The sequence below is a fragment of the Anastrepha ludens genome, chromosome X (assembly GCF_028408465.1).
Source record: "Anastrepha ludens isolate Willacy chromosome X, idAnaLude1.1, whole genome shotgun sequence".
NCBI classification, from domain to species: Eukaryota; Metazoa; Arthropoda; class Insecta; order Diptera; family Tephritidae; genus Anastrepha; species Anastrepha ludens.
Window position 1 is genome coordinate 54,440,560 of NC_071503.1, and position 17,292 is coordinate 54,457,851.

At 39.8% G+C, this 17,292-nt stretch overlaps 1 protein-coding gene across 9 annotated transcripts in view; it reads left to right on the plus strand.

Annotated features, from left to right (window-relative positions):
* The first annotated feature begins 623 nt into the window (after positions 1 to 623).
* The window catches only part of LOC128869165 (protein lap1), a 69,609-nt gene continuing 52,940 nt past the window's right edge, over positions 624 to 17,292 (plus strand). For 3 of the 9 annotated variants that reach the window (XR_008455213.1, XM_054111658.1, XM_054111662.1), the window contains exons 1-5: positions 624 to 859; positions 918 to 1,053; positions 1,105 to 1,394; positions 4,169 to 6,031; positions 6,087 to 6,149. Coding sequence is in view for 8 of the 9 variants with exons in the window: in XM_054111658.1 (XP_053967633.1) it covers positions 707 to 859; positions 918 to 1,053; positions 1,105 to 1,394; positions 4,169 to 6,031; positions 6,087 to 6,149 (2,505 nt within the window). In the remaining variant the exon portion in view is untranslated. Of the gene's footprint in view, positions 860 to 917; positions 1,054 to 1,104; positions 1,395 to 4,168; positions 6,032 to 6,086; positions 6,481 to 17,292 lie in introns of those variants that run through there. The other 6 variants (XM_054111660.1, XM_054111661.1, XM_054111664.1 and 3 more) reach the window with 6 other exon arrangements.

A 17,292-nucleotide genomic window follows, 5' to 3' on the forward strand; every position in this document is an offset into this window, starting at 1 on the left:
GAGGCTATGGAATACGACTCCAGAATCTGTTAAGGATGTAATCAGTAAGAGTAACCACACACGGATAGTATACGATTATTTTAATTCTATTTAGTGAATGTACAATAATTGAACTGTCATAATTTCTCTTTCTCTAATTTCTACTAAATAGTAGTAGTAGTAGTAATAGTAATTAAAAGCCAATCCAAATTAAAGTTTACTAAAATGTGCGCAGGTATATAAAGTTCAATTCGAAGCGAGTTTAGCCATCATTACCTGTTTACGGCCGCCGTAGCCGAATGGGTTGGTGCGTGACTACCATTCGGAATTCACAGAGAGAACGTGGGTTCGAATCTCGGTGAAACACCAAAATTAAGAAAAACATTTTTCTAATAGCGGTCGTCTCTCAGCAGGCAATGGCAAACCTCCGAGTGTATTTCTGCCATGAAAAAGCTCCTCATAAAATATCTACCGTTCGGAGTCGGCTTAAAACTGTAGGTCCCTCCATTTGTGGAACAACATCAAGACGCACTCCACAAATAGGAGGAGGAGCTCGGCCAAACACCCAAAAAGGGTGTACGCGCCAATTATATACAATATATATATATATATATATATATACCTGTTTAAGATATTTTTGGTTTTTATTTTCTGTGTACCTATATTTTCAGTGTGGGTTACTGACGTGTAAAACGAAGTGGTCGGCTTTCTAGCAGGATTTTATAAAATGGCACTTCTTCGTTGCTTCTCCTGCCTTGCGAAGGAAAATGATGAAATTATTTTAGAACTAGATTTTAGCAATAATGCGCTAACCGATATCTTCCCTAATATTTGGCAGCATGAGAGAACATTAGAAGAACTCTATTTGAGTTCGGCACACGTAAGTACCATTTCCATATATATATACTTAACATATTTTTAGTATGCATTAATTACAGATAAAAAGCCTTCCGCCTGAACTTTTTTATTGTCAGAATCTACGTGTTTTGGTAGTGAATAACAATAATTTAGAATCAATTCCGAATGCTATTTCTGCACTACGGCAGTTACAAACACTAAATTTAAGTCGAAATTGTGAGTATTACTGAACTAGCCAAAACATGTTTTAAATTGTTCACATTTCAGCAATTTCCACTGTCCCGGACAATATGAAATCGTGTAAAAACTTAACGCATTTAGATTTGAGCTGTAATAATTTAAGGCGCCTTCCTAACGCGTTAAGCAGCCTTATTACCCTAAAAGAATTATTTTTAAACGAAACGTATTTGGAATTTTTGCCAGCAAATTTTGGTCGTTTGATTAATTTGGAAGTCCTTGAGTTACGGCTAAACAACCTTATCACATTACCAAGGTCTATGGCGCGTCTGACAAATCTTTTGCGACTTGATATAGGATATAACGAGTTTACTGATCTGGTAAATTTTTATATTCTCACACCTTTCATTAAAATGAAGACAGGATGTATGTCAATTTTTAAAAGAAATAAACAATAAAATAAAAAATAAAAAAATAAGAATCTTTCTCTCAAGCACTCCAAACGTCGCTTTATCGTCCACGCTTCTGCTCCATACGTTAGGACGGGCGTGATGAGAGTCTTGTAGAGTGTTAGTTTTGTTCGTCGAGAGAGGACTTTACTGCTCAGTTGCCTACTTAGTCAAAAGTAGCACTTGTTGGTAAGAGAGATTCTACGATAGATTTCCAGGCTGACATTATTATAGGTGTAAATGCTGGTTCCTAAATAAACGAAGTCTTTTACATCCTCGAAATCATAACTTTCGCCATAACAGTGGCGTGGGTGCCGATACGCGAGTGCGCCGACTGTTTGTTTGATGACAGGAGGTACTTCGTTTTGTCCTCGTTCACTACCAGACCCATTCGCTTTGCCTCTTTATCCAGTTTGGTGAAGGCAGAACTAACACCGCTTGCTAAGGCCGATAATGTCAATATCATCGGCATACGCCAACAATTATATGCTCTTATAAAATATTGTGCCTGAGCGATTAACTCTGCGGCTCGTACGATGCTCTCCAACATCAGGTTAAAGAAGTCACACGACAGCGAGTCACCCTCTCTGAAACCTTGTTTGGTATCTAACGGCTCGGAGAGGTCCTTCCCAATTCTGACGGCGCTGCTGGTGTTGAGCAACGTCATCTTGTATAGCCGTTTTAGATTTGCGGGGATACCAAATTCAGACATCGCGGCATAAAGGAAACTCCTTTTCGTACTGTCGAATGCTGCTTTGAAATCGACGAAAAGATGGTGTGTGTCGATTCTCCTTTCATGGGTCTTTTCCAAGATTTGGCGTATTGTGAATATTTGGTCGATGGTACACTTCATGCTTTCATCCGACCATATTTTGCATAGAAGCTGATGCATGCACCTTACCTGCTCCTCGCTGCCACGTTTGAATAGCTCAGCCGGCAGTCCGTCGGCGCCCGCGGCTTTGTTGTTCTTTAGCCGCGTTATCGCTATTCTCACCTCGTCATGGTCGGGTAGCGGGCCGACAACTCCGTCGTCAACGATTGAGGTATCGGGATCTTCACATTCTCTGGGACATGCGCAGCTATCACTATTTAATAGGTTCGGAAAGTGTTCCCTCCATAATTTAAGTATGCTCTGGATATCAGTGACCAGATCGCCGTCTTTCTTCTTACAGGAGAACGCCCCGGTCTTGAAGCCTTCTTTAAGCCGCCGAACTTTCTGGTGGAATTTTGGGGCGTTGTTCCAATTTGCCAGCATCTCAAGCTCCTCGCAGTCACGTATTTCGGCTTCACATTTCTTCGTTCTGATAATACATCTCTCTTCCTTTTTTAGCTCTCGGTAGCGATCCCACATGGCTCCCGTTGCGCCCGATCGCAGCGTGGCTCTATAGGCAGCATCTTTTCTTTCTGCGGCAGCATGACATTCCTCGTCGTACCAACTGTTTTTTCGGGCTCGCCAGAATCCGATTTCTTCTTCGGCGGCGGTACGTAGGGAACGAGAAATGTTGCTCCGTTGCTTGTGCTTGCCGGTTTGTTGGGCAGTGCTCTCTGAGAGCAGAAGTGAGAATCGAGTGGCGAATCTTCTGGCTGTCTGTGGAGATTGCAGCTTTTCGATGTTGAACATTCTTTACGTAGGTAGGTGTACGTTTGTTGCTGTCCAGAGGAGTATGCGCAGTTTGGCTGCAACAAGGTAATGATACGAGGTGGTAAGGTGCATGCATCAGCTTCTATGCAAAATATGGTCGGATACGATTTGGTTTCGCGTTTTTCGATCAGGAGACAGCCAGAAATCTGGTGCTGCAGACTACCACTACGGTGAAGTCGATCAGCCTCTGTCCGTTACCGGATGTTCCGTTGTGCAGGCTGATTTTTCCCACTGTGTGACCAAAAGTTCTATCCTTGCTCACCTGGGCGTTGCAGTCGCCAAGCACGGCAGAGTCACCTCATTAAGGGACCGGAAATTCGAGGTGCATGCCCTCAAATCATATTCCTTATTTCGCTTGAAGGGGTCGTCATCAGTAGTTCTCATCCGAGGCTTTGTATATCTTTTCATTGCGGGGATTTTTAAGTGGCGGGTCCCAAACCCAGCGCACAACCAGCTATCCTGGAATGATTCCCCTTCTCACGCTAGCTCACTCCCGAACGGGTGTTCGGAAGGTACCCAGAGCTTGTGAGCTTCTTGAACCGTAGGCAGAAGGATCATCCTGGCCGCTTCCAAGTGAATGGCGATCAGTAACTTTCTCCACTTACGGGGACTTCTACACATGGAACCATCCTTTCGCGAGTTAGCTGGTATTTTTTTATATTTCTGTTCTGTGCAAATGGGTTCAAAAACTCTTATAGATAGTTTAAGAGTTATTGTTTCAGCATAAATACAATAACTGTATACTGTTGGGGAATGCTGCTGAAGTGACATCTCTAGGTCAAATAAAACTTATGGTCGTTTTGGTAGTGTAAACCCAACATTCATGGGAACGGACCACTAATTTTTATTTTCAATTGCGTTACCATGGCGCTAGCTAACGAAATTTGAATAGTTGAATTAAGTAAAGAATTAACGTCACTTGCACTAAATCACCCTTGACAAAGAGGTTGATGTTAAGTTTAAAGAGCTGAAATTTCGTTTTAGTGAAAGGTTTTGGTTCTTCGGCATAGTCGAAGATATTTGCGTACTCATTGTTACTTGCTAAAATAAAGTATTGTTTTAGCCGGAAGTAGTTGGTGAATTGAAACAACTGCGTGAACTGTGGATAGATTTTAACCAAATTAATCGAGTTTCGGCTAGTGTTGGCAAATTGCGTGATCTTTTACATTTCGATGGCGCTGGCAATAACATTAGTATACTTCCAATGGACATGTGTAATTGGCGGAACATTGAGATGTTGTCCTTGTGCGGAAATAATTTAAGTAGATTTCCATTTAGTCTTGGCTCGTTGAAGTCTCTAGTTACATTGAAATGCGAATCGAACAATGTGCGACAATTACCTGATAGCATTTCTAATTTGGAACATATTGAAGAGCTGGAACTCAGTCACAACAATCTTACCTGTTTACCAACTACAATAGGAATGTTGCGGAAGTTACGTTACCTCTTTGTCGATGACAATGACCTTATTTCTTTACCAGATGAAATATGCAGCTGCAGCGAATTAAGGATTTTGAGCATAAGCAGAAACAAGATATCCGAGTTGTCAAAAAGTACCGGCCGACTTACTAATCTTAGAGTTCTTAATATAGTAAATAATCGAATATCCTCACTACCTCTATCTGTCCTGAACCTAACGAATTTAACGTCATTGTGGATAAGTGATAACCAGTCACAACCTCTCGTGCCTTTACAATATCTGGATATCAATACAAAACTAGAACTAACTTGTTTTATGCTACCGCAAGTAAGCAAATGTATGAGTACATTCAATTATGAAACCCGCTCACCAAGTTTTTCTAATGAACCTCATACTTTCAAACGATCAATAGAAAATATTGAATATGATAATTCTTACCGACATGAGTCCCAGGCAAATAACTCTTATCCATTACGTCGAATCTGTTTTGCAGAAAAGGCAATTATTATGAGTGCTCCACCGAAAGAAGTATTGCCTCGCAGCTTCGAAATTGTTAGCGATACGACGAACAACCAAGAAGCAAACACTATTCAAAATATTAGTGTTTCAAAAAATAACTTATCATATAATGATGTCGGGGATGGGAGTATGCGCTTAATGCGCTCTCCTACACCGTATCCGAAAGAATTACGCTTGTTGGCTAAGTATATTCGCAACGATCGAAGACCGTATGGATCGGAGCTGTTAAGAGTACAAGAGGCACGCGTGCTTTTTAGTAGTGACAACTGCAATTCATATAGCTTAATTGAAAATATGGGAACAGATGTACTGAATATAGATGATTCATCAGTACTAGCTGACAATAGTAATGTAACGAGAAATCATCATCAAATGGATCACAATACCAATGGCCTTACACAGTTCGAGTCAGTCTCTGAAAGCGATCCACAAGAATCTAGTTACTTAACCTCATTACCAAATCAGCGTTCACAATGCCACTTAACTTCTAACTTGGATGACGTGAGTAATAACTTAGCAGTCACTCTACTTAAACCTCCTCCATATGACATTGCTCGCATATTTACAAGGAAGACTGCTAAGGATCTGATAAATTATGAAATAATACGGTATCACCAGCAATTTATCCATGAAAACTCCAATCATAATGAAGGAAAAGAAATTGGACAACATCCTGAGGAACAAATACTAAGTAAGCATAATTTAAATAGTCACGACAACCTTGTGAATCAGTACAGAAATTTATATAACCGCCGAGGAAACCTACATCAGTTCAAAGACCTTGAAGAATCTGCTGAGCAGCAAAATGAGACGGATAGAAAACTTCACTCACTTTCGTATCCATCTACCAGCACTGCACCAAATGATTCCATTCTAACCACTGAAAGTATTATTACAATGGATAATAAAAATATTAAATACACGCTTCAAAAACCTCTTTTAAAAAAAAAACCTTGGTTGTTCGGAGTACATAAAAATCCAACTGTGGTATGGTGCAATTGTTTCTCATTAACCTATTAATCCATTTTTCTTTTATTTCCAGATACAAGTTTCTTTGAAATGGGATGATCACGTTGGTTTTGACATAGAGGAATTACCTCATAAGGTAAATTGTAATGTCGATACTTCTGACAGATTACAACTAAAGTTCGATTTATTATATTTTATAACACTGAATTTAATTACAAATGGGACTTATTGCAATATTTCCACAATTATTAAGGATTAAAATAAGGCCAATTTATCTCAGCTCTTGGCAAGAAAAACCATACAATTTTTCTTACCTACACACAGTGTTACAATAACTAATAATAATGCTGAATTCAGAATAATATCATAATATGATGCCGGGATGCTTAGTTTAAAATTAATTCGCTTTAATGTTTTTATATCAATAGCTTTTTTAACAAGCATATGGCTAGAAATCAAATTTGAAGCATAGACGTTTGCTTTGAAACGTATGTAACAATGCTATCAGTTGTGACAGAATTCGCAAAAGATGAAAAGTGAATCCATCTAGCCTTGTAATTTCTTACTCGGATGGCTGTCAATTTTAACATTGCCATTTTGAGCAATGGAAGCAAAATTTGCACAAGAAAGAGAGCGCAAAGGGGCCATTTTAGCAGTAGTAGCTTTACCAGCGCCAGCACCGAGTACATCTGCATAAATAGAGGTGGCTTATTTTTCGTGCGCAGTTAACCGCTCTTGCATAGTAACATCTGCATTACAGTCGATTCTGCCAAAGGAGCATATGAGCGATCCGATACCGTGAGAGTTGTTAGTACCAGGCCAATCGGCCTTTCAAATTTCTTGCTGAAAGCCCTTGAGATAATAATTGATCTCCACATAAGAAAGGAAATTCCTCGGGGGCGTTTGTCGCATACCCAACATGCTTACTGTAAAGGCAGATCACTGGAATCTGCCCTGCACACAATTGTTAAAGATATTGAGGAGTTTCCATATCAGAAAGAACTCGCAGTAAACGCTTTCCTCGACATTGAGGGGGCAATCACTAAATCACTGTGGGTTGGATCTGACCTTACCAGGTTTATCTGCAGAACGCTTAGCAACAGAATGGTCTTGGCGGAGTAGGGCGGCGTCTATCTTCACCGGCAGGGGAGTAGGGGCACTCCGCTAGACGGTGTTGTCTCACTATTTCTTTGGGTTATCATTATCAATGACTTGTTGGAGGAGCTGGTAAGAAGGGACTGCAAAGCGATTGCCTACATGGACTACGTGGCACTAATAGTTACGGGAAAGTATATCCTGTATGATTTGATGCAGGGATATCTGAAAGTAGTTTTTCGACGGGCAGCGGGCTGCGGCTTGTTGGTGAATCCTCTTAAGACGGAGCTAGGAGGAGTATTCTGCGCAGAGGTCCTCATCAAACTCAAATTCAGGTTACCGGATCCCTACAGTGTGTTCCAAGTAGAAGTAGCTGCAATCAAAGAAGCAGCTGATTGGCTACTCACTTGTGTAATAACTGTTAAGAAATTAAATATTTACTCCGATAGCTAAGCAGCAGTTAGGGTCCTGGGCTCAATTATGCAGCATTTGAGACTGGTCAGGGAATGCCTAGGTTCACTTCCGATTGCATCCGAATTCTGTGACATACGGCTAATCTGGTCAAAGCGACATTGGGGGAAACTGCTAAGCGTACGAGCTGGCCAATCAAGCTACCTGGGAGGTAGTTTCCCAGCGAAAGGAGAGAATCGGGACTCCCTTGACAATGTGCGCTCTAGTCATGGAACGATAGTATTCGCGCCAACTCAGCGAGCGCTGTGCAAGACACAAACTTGTGAAGTCGCGAAATCCTTCTGGCCACGTTTGGACCGGAGACGTTCGAAGGGATATTCTGAGGATGACGAAACCTCAGTTACCAAACTTCGTGGGTGTCCAGACGGGACTCTATCCGCGAGGTATGCGTGCCGTGAGACTTAGGATTACTTCGAGTCTTTTTTGCTTGGGCTGTATGGAGGATGAAATGGAATCATATTAGCACCTTCTCCTTAGCTGCACAGCTCTTGCGAGACTAAGATCTAAGCAACTTTGTTCTCACTTCTTTCCTACGCCTGCTGATATAGCAAGCCTTGATATCAAAAATTTGATGAGCTTCATCAGCAGCATAAAGCAGCTAACATAACTGTCACTGTTCGTAATCCACAAATACTCAACCCCCTCCAGGCACATTGCATTTTGGTTTGGCCACATTGACTGGCGCGGAGCTCACGCCCGTACCGTGGGGGGGTCGTGGCGCGGACTTCAGCAGCAACTTCAGGGCAGGGAGTTTTGCTGCTTTCAGCCACTGTCTTCCTCCGCTTATGTCGAGAGCGAGACGATTTGGCAGCGCCTGTGCCCCCCGAGGACTCGGTAGCTTCCGTCGGAGTCACTTTCGCCGACCGATGTCTTTCGGAAGACACAGACGCAAAAGAACCGGCAGAGCCACGTGAGGATTTCACCCGCATGAGCTTCGGCATCCACATCCTCCTTTCATTCTTCGCCTTACTCTTCAGTTTCCCAGCTTCCCTGGGAGATCATGTCGCAACCGCATTGACTTCACATCGCAAGCCCTCCGAAACCAGGGAACGATTCTCTGCCTCTGAAAGAGAGGAGATTGCGATCGCAACCCCCGACTCCTCGAGGATGCGCTCTCGCTGATAAAGGCGAGAGACTTGGGTAATGATTATCGGTTTTTGTTCGGGACTGGCTAGGGAGTTTGGTTCGCGAATGGCACCCTGATTCAATGCCAACTTTGAGTCATCACACGAGTCTTGGAACCTACCCCAGCTGGGAAGGCCACTATTGTGATGCTAGAGCTTCCCTATCCACCACCTGGGATGCGCGCGCTGAGAGATTAGGCAACTCCACACGAGACAGTTAAAGCTTACTTAAAAAGAAAACTGTAAAGCGAAAAAAACATACCCGCACGCACTGACATAAATTTCAATATAACATTAAATAATTCAATTTTTCTACAATAATGAAATGCGTTTTTAAACTATTGCGTACTTCATATGAGTATAGAAGAAGAGAAATTGAACACTTCCACCAAGTATATGTATGTATATTTTTAATATATATATGTATATTTTTTATATATTATATACTATATGTATATATATATTGAATATAAGAAAATTAAAGAAATTTAGTTTAAACAAAGACCAGCTGAACAAAGCTCACTCTCCCTTTTTGTAGTAAGTAGATACTCGGCCGCCGTGGCGTTGGTGCGTGACTACCATTCGGTATTCAGAGAGAGAACGTGGGTTCAAATCTCGGTGAAACACCAAACTTAAAAAAAAAAAAGTTTTTTCTAATAGCGGTCGCCCCTCAGCAGGCAATGGCAAGCCTCCGAGTGTATTTCTACCATGAAAAAGCTCCTCATAGAAAATATCTGCCGTCCGGAGTCGGCTTCAAACTGTAGGCCCCTCCATTTGTGGAACAACATAAAGACGCACACCGAAAAAGACACAAAAGGGTTAAAAAAATTTGTAAAAGACTGTATTTTAATATACTAATTTTGGAGCTTAATGGTGAAAATACTGTAAAGCGAAGCGAAGATGTCCAACAAAAATTAAAATCCCATTCAACCGTAATTCTATTCTCCTGAGCAAATAGACAAGTATTTTAATGTACAAAAGTGCAACAAAAATAAGATGATAACAAAAGTTTGATTTCTTTGAGTCGAGATAAAATGTCTCAATGCCGTTTTGAAGATAATTTTTTCTCTGATACGCCAGAAGCTTAGTTTCGAAATATCGGCAAGGGGAAACCTTTTATATAACAATGATTTTTACCTCTAAAACTACTTACGCGGGGATACTACTATTCTTTCTTTATGGCTACGTATATTACACAGAGTGCCAGACCAAATCGGTATTGAGGGAAACTAAGTGAAAGTGGATAGGTCAATAATACTAGGGTAATGGCTTTTTCGAGTTTAGCTCAAATAACGAATGTTTGTTAATCCTTAATTGAATCCTTGCAAACAACTTTCTGTTGAGTTACGTTAAAATGAACTTTATTATTTTTCTTAAAATTTTTAGACAACGTTTGGAGTTAAGATGAGTATGAATAAAATGAATCTAACTTATCAATATTACTAATATATAGTATAATTATCGCTTACGCTCTTTGGTAGATGCCCACAGATTCGAAACTCTGCACTTCCAAATGGTAGTCTTGCACCAACCCATTCGGCTATAGCATCCGCCCTACTATTTATTACCATTAACTAAACAAAAATATCAAGACTAAACTCAAGCGCTTTCAAGTTCTAGAAAATTTATGTTAATAAATATTTTTTTACCTAATAAATCACATAAACTCAGTTATAAAAATAGTCCGGTCAATTTAGACATTCGAACCTACCAAAATTCATAACAAGCTGAAAATGGATCAAATTGTTCAAAACATATGTATAAATAAAATTTTAAAGCTTCCAATCGATCCGGCCGGGGGGAAAATATTGTAGATCATAAAATTTTCTACACGCCACATCGGAAGTAGTGTACTTAGCGCGTTTTTTTAACGTAATTTCTCCAGTAGGCCCAGACCCGTGGACTGTTGGGATTAAAATAAAAAAACGGAAGTAAAAAATGGATTTTCAGGATTTAAAACGGAATTAAAATTAAAAAATCGTAGATAAAAAATTTATTATTCCGGGTTACAGTCATATATGTTGCAGTCTTCTTCTTCTTCTTTTTCTTCTTCTTAATCTTCATCCTGTCTGCAAGTGAATTGCGTCAATAACGAAGTATCGCATGCCAGTTCGTCGGAACCGAACGAATCTTCTGCTGTTGACGATTCAACATTAGAACACGATCGGCCTTGACAATTTGTGCACGCCAGAGAACAATACGTACCACCTTTTTTGCAATCACATTTTGTTACATAATTTTTCTACTGTGGCAACGCCATAGTGTCACACGGTTTTACTCCTGTGGCAAGGCCATAGTAACAGATGATTCTGCGGAAGCATACTACAGCACCGCTTATCGAGTAGAATCATCGTTAGAATCATAAACGGACTTTATAGAAATATTTTTACTTGCTTATTATATTCATTTAAGAGAACTGTACTAAATGTTGTAGTTAAAGAAATGTTAATAGAAAAACACTTGAATTCTATGAATTAACTAATAAAAATATATCCTGGCACCATTCGTGAAAATAAAGTGTTTGATTTTGTGACAATTTTCATAAGTGGAATTTACTTGCGCCCTACGCGAAAAATAAAAACAGATTTTTTTGTTAATGCATACGATATGCCGAGATTCAGTGAATTAAAAGTTGAGCAATTGCGGCAGGAATTGCGTGAATTTATGTTATCCGCTGCCGGTAATAAAGCGCAACTTGTGGAAAAACTGTGCGAACATTTTAATGAAAAACGCTTTACGAGTGCTACCTATAATAGTGCGCGATTTAATGGAAGTAGGAAATTCCTTTGAGCATACGCGTGAGGAAGAAAGACCACTGAGTAGCTCGTCTCCGGTTACAGTGATGGTGCCTTCAACTTCATATACGCGTGTGACCACAACGGCAAATGGTGCAACATTTACGGCACCTTTGCAAACAGATACATATAAAAGTAATTGGGAACCCAACGATGGCATCTCGCAGCCGACGTATTATGGTGGCGCAGCGCCGGTCTACCCAGTTACTTTGCCCAACGTTCACGGGCAACCGAAAATATATATGTCATCAGCCGACGCTAATGGTCGAGCTAATGTAAGTACAGTACAGTAGTGTACCAACCGTGGCACATACATACACAAACAACGCTATGTCTTGTGTTCAAAGCCAACCACCGATCCAAAATTTACCTGCTAGCGTAGACAGCAGACACGTTCATTGGGGTGCGCAAACGATAATGTCGCAGCCGACGTTCTCTGCTGACAGCGCAGGTATCGCGATTCAAAAACGAAACGACGTAGTACAAAACGAGCTTCGGTATAGCTACAGCACGAACAGGCAACAACATGTCGAAATGCCTAACGTAATCGGTAGAAACGAAATTTTAAACGGCAACGGTCAACATTTTCGTTGGAAAAATCAAACACCGATCCAATATCCAATACAACAAACGAATGTAAGAAGCAATGAAATACGAAATAATGTAATGCCAACATTAGAAGAACGAATGTTGCCACATGAAGTGTGTAGAAATGTAAACAATGAAATGAATACTAATAAATCAGTATTTTTTGGTGACGTTCGCGATATTATTGCAATTTTGCCTACGCATGATCCGAGTAAAAAGAATTTAACCTCTGAACAATTTGTGAAGCGTGTTGAATAACTACGAAATGTGTATAATTGGAACGATAAAATATTGTTGTATGCAGTGCAAACAAAACTTGAAGGCGTAGCAAAAATGTGGATAGATGCCAGTGCGGAAATTTTTCTAAATTGGTCACATTTTGCTAATGAATTTTTGAACGAGTTTCCATGTTTTGTAAATGCTGCTGACGTTCAAATGGAGCTAATGAATATGAAAAGAAATTATAGTGAAAGTGCCGAATCTTTTTATTATAGAGTTTTAGCGACGGGTCGACGCGGTAATATTGACGATGCATCTATAATAAAATACATTGTAAACGGAATGAATGACGTTGATCTAAAGAGAAGTATTTCGGTTAATAATTACAGTACGTGTAATGAACTTTTACGGGCGATAATTAATTATTGCAAATATAATACGGTGAAAACGTCAAATTTGGTAAAGCGCGTTGAAGAGCCAATTCAGTCCAGTGCAAAGAAAGATAATCAAACGAAAAAAAGTATTTGTTATAATTGTAATAAGCCCGGACACTTTTCCCGAAATTGTTCTGAGCCGCAAAGACGTGAGCGATGCACAAAGTGTTTGAAGGTGGGTCATTCCACGAATAATTGCAAAACGACGGTAGCAAAGACAAATTGTAATTCTGTCAATAAAGTTGAGAGTGATTTTACTATTAAAGAAATCGAAGTAAATGGTTTAAAAACGAATGCGTTCTTGGATACGGGTAGTTGTCGTACGTTGATTAGAAAGTCTTTGGCGTGTAAAATTGGACAATTGAAAAACTGTTGTATAACATTGAAGGGTTTCGGAGGAGCGTCACACGAGTGTACTTCGAAACTTAATGTTGCGTTGAATATAGACGGTAATATGTGTAACACAGAAATGTTAGTGGTAGACGATAATATGATTGATTATCCGGTGCCACTTGGTATTAACGTAATACATGGTAACGATAAACATTTTGTGTTCAAAGGAAATCAAATGTGGGTTATTGAAAAACCGAATAACGAAATATTGAAACTTGAAGATGGTGAATTTGGCGACTTGAGCAAGATGTTGCAAAAATAAAAACAGTGTTTTACAAACGAAATGGGTACAGTAGGTAAAACAAGTATAGTAAAAATGAATATAGTGTTATCGTCAGATACCCCTGTTAATGGGAAACCCTATAGACTTCCGTTCGCGCGCCGGTCGATTGTAAAGAACATGATCGAAGATTTATTGAAATGCGAAATAATCCGTCCGTCGAGTTCTCTGTACACGTTGTTGTTGTTTTAACAGCATACGCGTCTCCAATCGTGCTTGTTGAGAAAAAGGATAACAGCTTCTGAATGTGTGTTGATTATCGTCAATTGAATAAGATTACTGTAAAACAGTCGTACCCGATGCCGATTATCGACGAGCTCTTTGCTCAGTTGTCGGGTAATAACTTCTTTACCACGTTAGATTTTAAAATGGGTTATCACCAAATTGAAGTGAGTGAGTGTTCGAAGAGATACACCGCGTTTGTGACCACCGAAGGTCATTACGAATACAATCGTATGACGTTTGGGTTAGTGAATGCCCCTGCCGTGTTTCAAGAAACTATGAACAAACTTGTTTAATCATGAGAATCGAAAAACATTATTGCGTATCTGGATGATGTAATTATTCCCAGTCAATCGGTAAAAGAAGGTATACGGAAACTTGACAATTTTTTGTGTGTTGTTAAAGAAAACGATCTAACTTTACGATTAGATAAATGCGAATTTTTGAAAGATGAAATTGACTTTCTGGGACATAAAATATCACGTGACGGTATAAAACCGGGTGAAAGAAAAAGCAATAAAGCATTTTAAAATGCCCACAACACAGACTGAAGTGAGAAGATTTCTCGGGTTAACCGGATTTTTTTGGGAATTCGTGGAAAAGTATTCATTAACTGCACGACCGTTAACGAAACTAACAACGAAAGTGTGTAAAGAACAGTTTGAATGGGGCGAGTGTCAACAGAAAGCATTTGCCACTTTAATTGATAGACTCTGTAACTCACCAGTGCTAGTTTTATACGATTTTAATGCTCAACATCAAGTACACTCTAATGCAAGCAGTGTAGGTATCGCAGCAGTCTTGTTACAAGCAAAATGTGAAGGTGACAAGTGGCAAGCAGTTATGTATTTTAGTCGTCACTGTACACCTGCAGAATCGAGTTATCATAGCTATGAACTCGAAGTATTGGCGGTTGTGGAAGCATTGCCGCGGTTTCGCATATACTTATTAGGCAAATCGTTTAAAATTTTCACTGATTGTTCTGCGATTTCATCTCTGAAAGCTAAAACCCCACCAATACCACGTATCTCGAGGTGGTTAGTCCGTCTACGCTGAAATAATTCATCGATCTGGGAGTAAAATGGCTCACGTCGACGCAATAAGTCGTGCACCTGCACCGCCGGACGAAATTCTTCGTGTTGACTATGCTGATGATGATTAGTTATTGACAATGCAATTGAAAGACCAATCCATACGCGATACAATAGCAGTATTTAAAGGCGACAACGAATCACCGCAATCAAAACAGATTCGAAAAGATTACTGTCTTCAGTGAAATCGCCTATGTATATAGGCGCATAAATGGCAATTTATTGTTTGTCGTGCCTAAGGCAGTACGATGGCGTGTAGCTCGTTATTGTCACGATGATTTTGGTCATTTTGGTATCGAAAAAACCTTAAAACGAATTCTTCAACATTTTTGGTTTCCAAGAATTAGAAAGTATGTAAAAGATTACGTGGCATCTTGTGTAGAATGCTGCTACTCCAAATCGAAAGGTGGAAAACCAGAAGGTGTGTTATACACCGAACCCATGGAGCCAATTCCATTTCGACTTTTACATCTTGACCATTTAGGGCCATTTGTTAAAAGTAAACGAGGTAATACACATATTCTTGCGATTAGTGACGCGTTTGCAAAATATTTAGTGGTAAAACCGGTACATAGTACTAAAACTTTACCGGTTATACAAGCATTTAACGAGGTATCTAGGGTTACCTGCTCGCATTGTCACCGACCGTGGTTCATCATTTACTTCAAAACAGTTCGTAAAGCATTGCACTGACAATAATTTGGTACATATCAAAACTACTGTCCGAACTCCACGCGCTAATGGACAAGTGGAACGTGCAAACCAGCTAATTCTAACATATCTCCGTACTACGTCTTCAAATCCGAAAGAATGGGATGACCATTTGCGGCAGTTGCAATGGTCAGTAAATTCCCAAGCAAATTCTACAACTGGGTATACACCGAATGAACTTATATTCGATTTTAAATTAAACGATATAATACGAAATCAATTAATGGCTGCATTTGTTAACGACGAGGGTGAACAACCCACTATACAAGAAAAACGTGACATCGCATGGTCTTCGATTCAAGAACACCGTAACCTGTGGAAAGAGCGTTTTGATAAAAAGCATAAAACGCCCACTGGTTATAAAGAGCATGATTTAGTCGTAATTCACAATGAACCACCCGCAACAGGCGAACCTCGTAAATTAGAACCAACGTACCGTGGTCCATTTGTGGTGGCTAAAGTACTTGGAAAAGATCGCTATCTACATACCGATCTCGACGGCATGCAAAACAGTCGACAAAAATGTGCATCAATCTATTCGGCAGATAAGATGAAACTGTCGTGTTCTATGCCACCTGAACTTGAGCCATCTATCGACGATAATCCATCCGACGAAGAAGACAACGAAGCTGCTGACATCGGGGCGATGTCATCAGGAGAGGCCGAGCTGTCACATAATTTTACTACTGTGGCAACGCCATAGTGTCACTCGATTTTACTCCTGTGTCATGGCCATAGTAACAGATGATTCTGCGGAAGCATACTACAGCACCGCTTATCGAGTACCTGCCACTTCGTAGACAACGTTTCCGCCGGGTAGACGCGTTAGAATCATAAACGGACTTCATAGAAATATTTTTACTTGCTTATTATATTCATTTAAGAGAACTGTACTAAATGTTGTAGTTAAAGAAATGTTAATAGAAAAACACTTGAATTCTATGAATTAACTAATACAAAAATATTCTGACACCCTTCGTGAAAATAAAGTGTTTGATTTTGTGACAATTTGGCACTGCTTCCTTTTTTACAGTTACAAAAAATCTTGTTCAGTATTTTCTCTGGTGCAGGTGGCAGTAAAATCTGAATCGGTTCTAATGTATTATCGACCAACCTCAAACCCCAATCTGTTGGGTCTAGCTGTTTACCAAGCCTTACTTGAACTGGGTAATACACCCGGAAAAGATGTTAATGAGCAGCGACAGACGTTGGAGGAAGACAAGTTAATTGCACTTTTTTTTATTTCGAGTATTCATAACAAAACATGCATATCGATATTTATCTAAGCAGGTAGTTTTTTTAGGCGCTCCGTACATACAGAGAAGAAAACTAATTCTGCTGGTGATATCTTCTTCTGGAGTTGAATCAACTTTTTTTGAAAACTTCTGCACATTGAACTAAATCTTATTTTTCAAACATTTTAAAGACAGTCGTTTTACCTCTCCTGTAAAATGCAGATGTGGTGTCACAGCCAGTTAGCTAACGCAATAGAAGATTTTCGAGTATAATTTTTATGACAAGTATCGTGTAGTGTCACAGATTTTTGTTTTTTAAGATATTCCGAATATTCATCTGCTCGTTCGATACTTGCATTGATGAATGTCGTCATACCACGTTCGACAGTAACAGTTGCAATTTCAGTTAAAAGTTTAGCACAAATAAAACAAAATTCTGACATTTTTATAATACAAATTAAAGCAACATAAAATAGGTCCGGGTTTTCACTACGGAGTGACGCTCAAGACTAATTGTAAGTTCATTTAGGGGGAATTCTCACACAAAGCAGGTATAAGAACGTATCCGCGCACACAATTGAACAGATGGGCAGCTGTCATTTCAAGGTTACACTAGCGTAT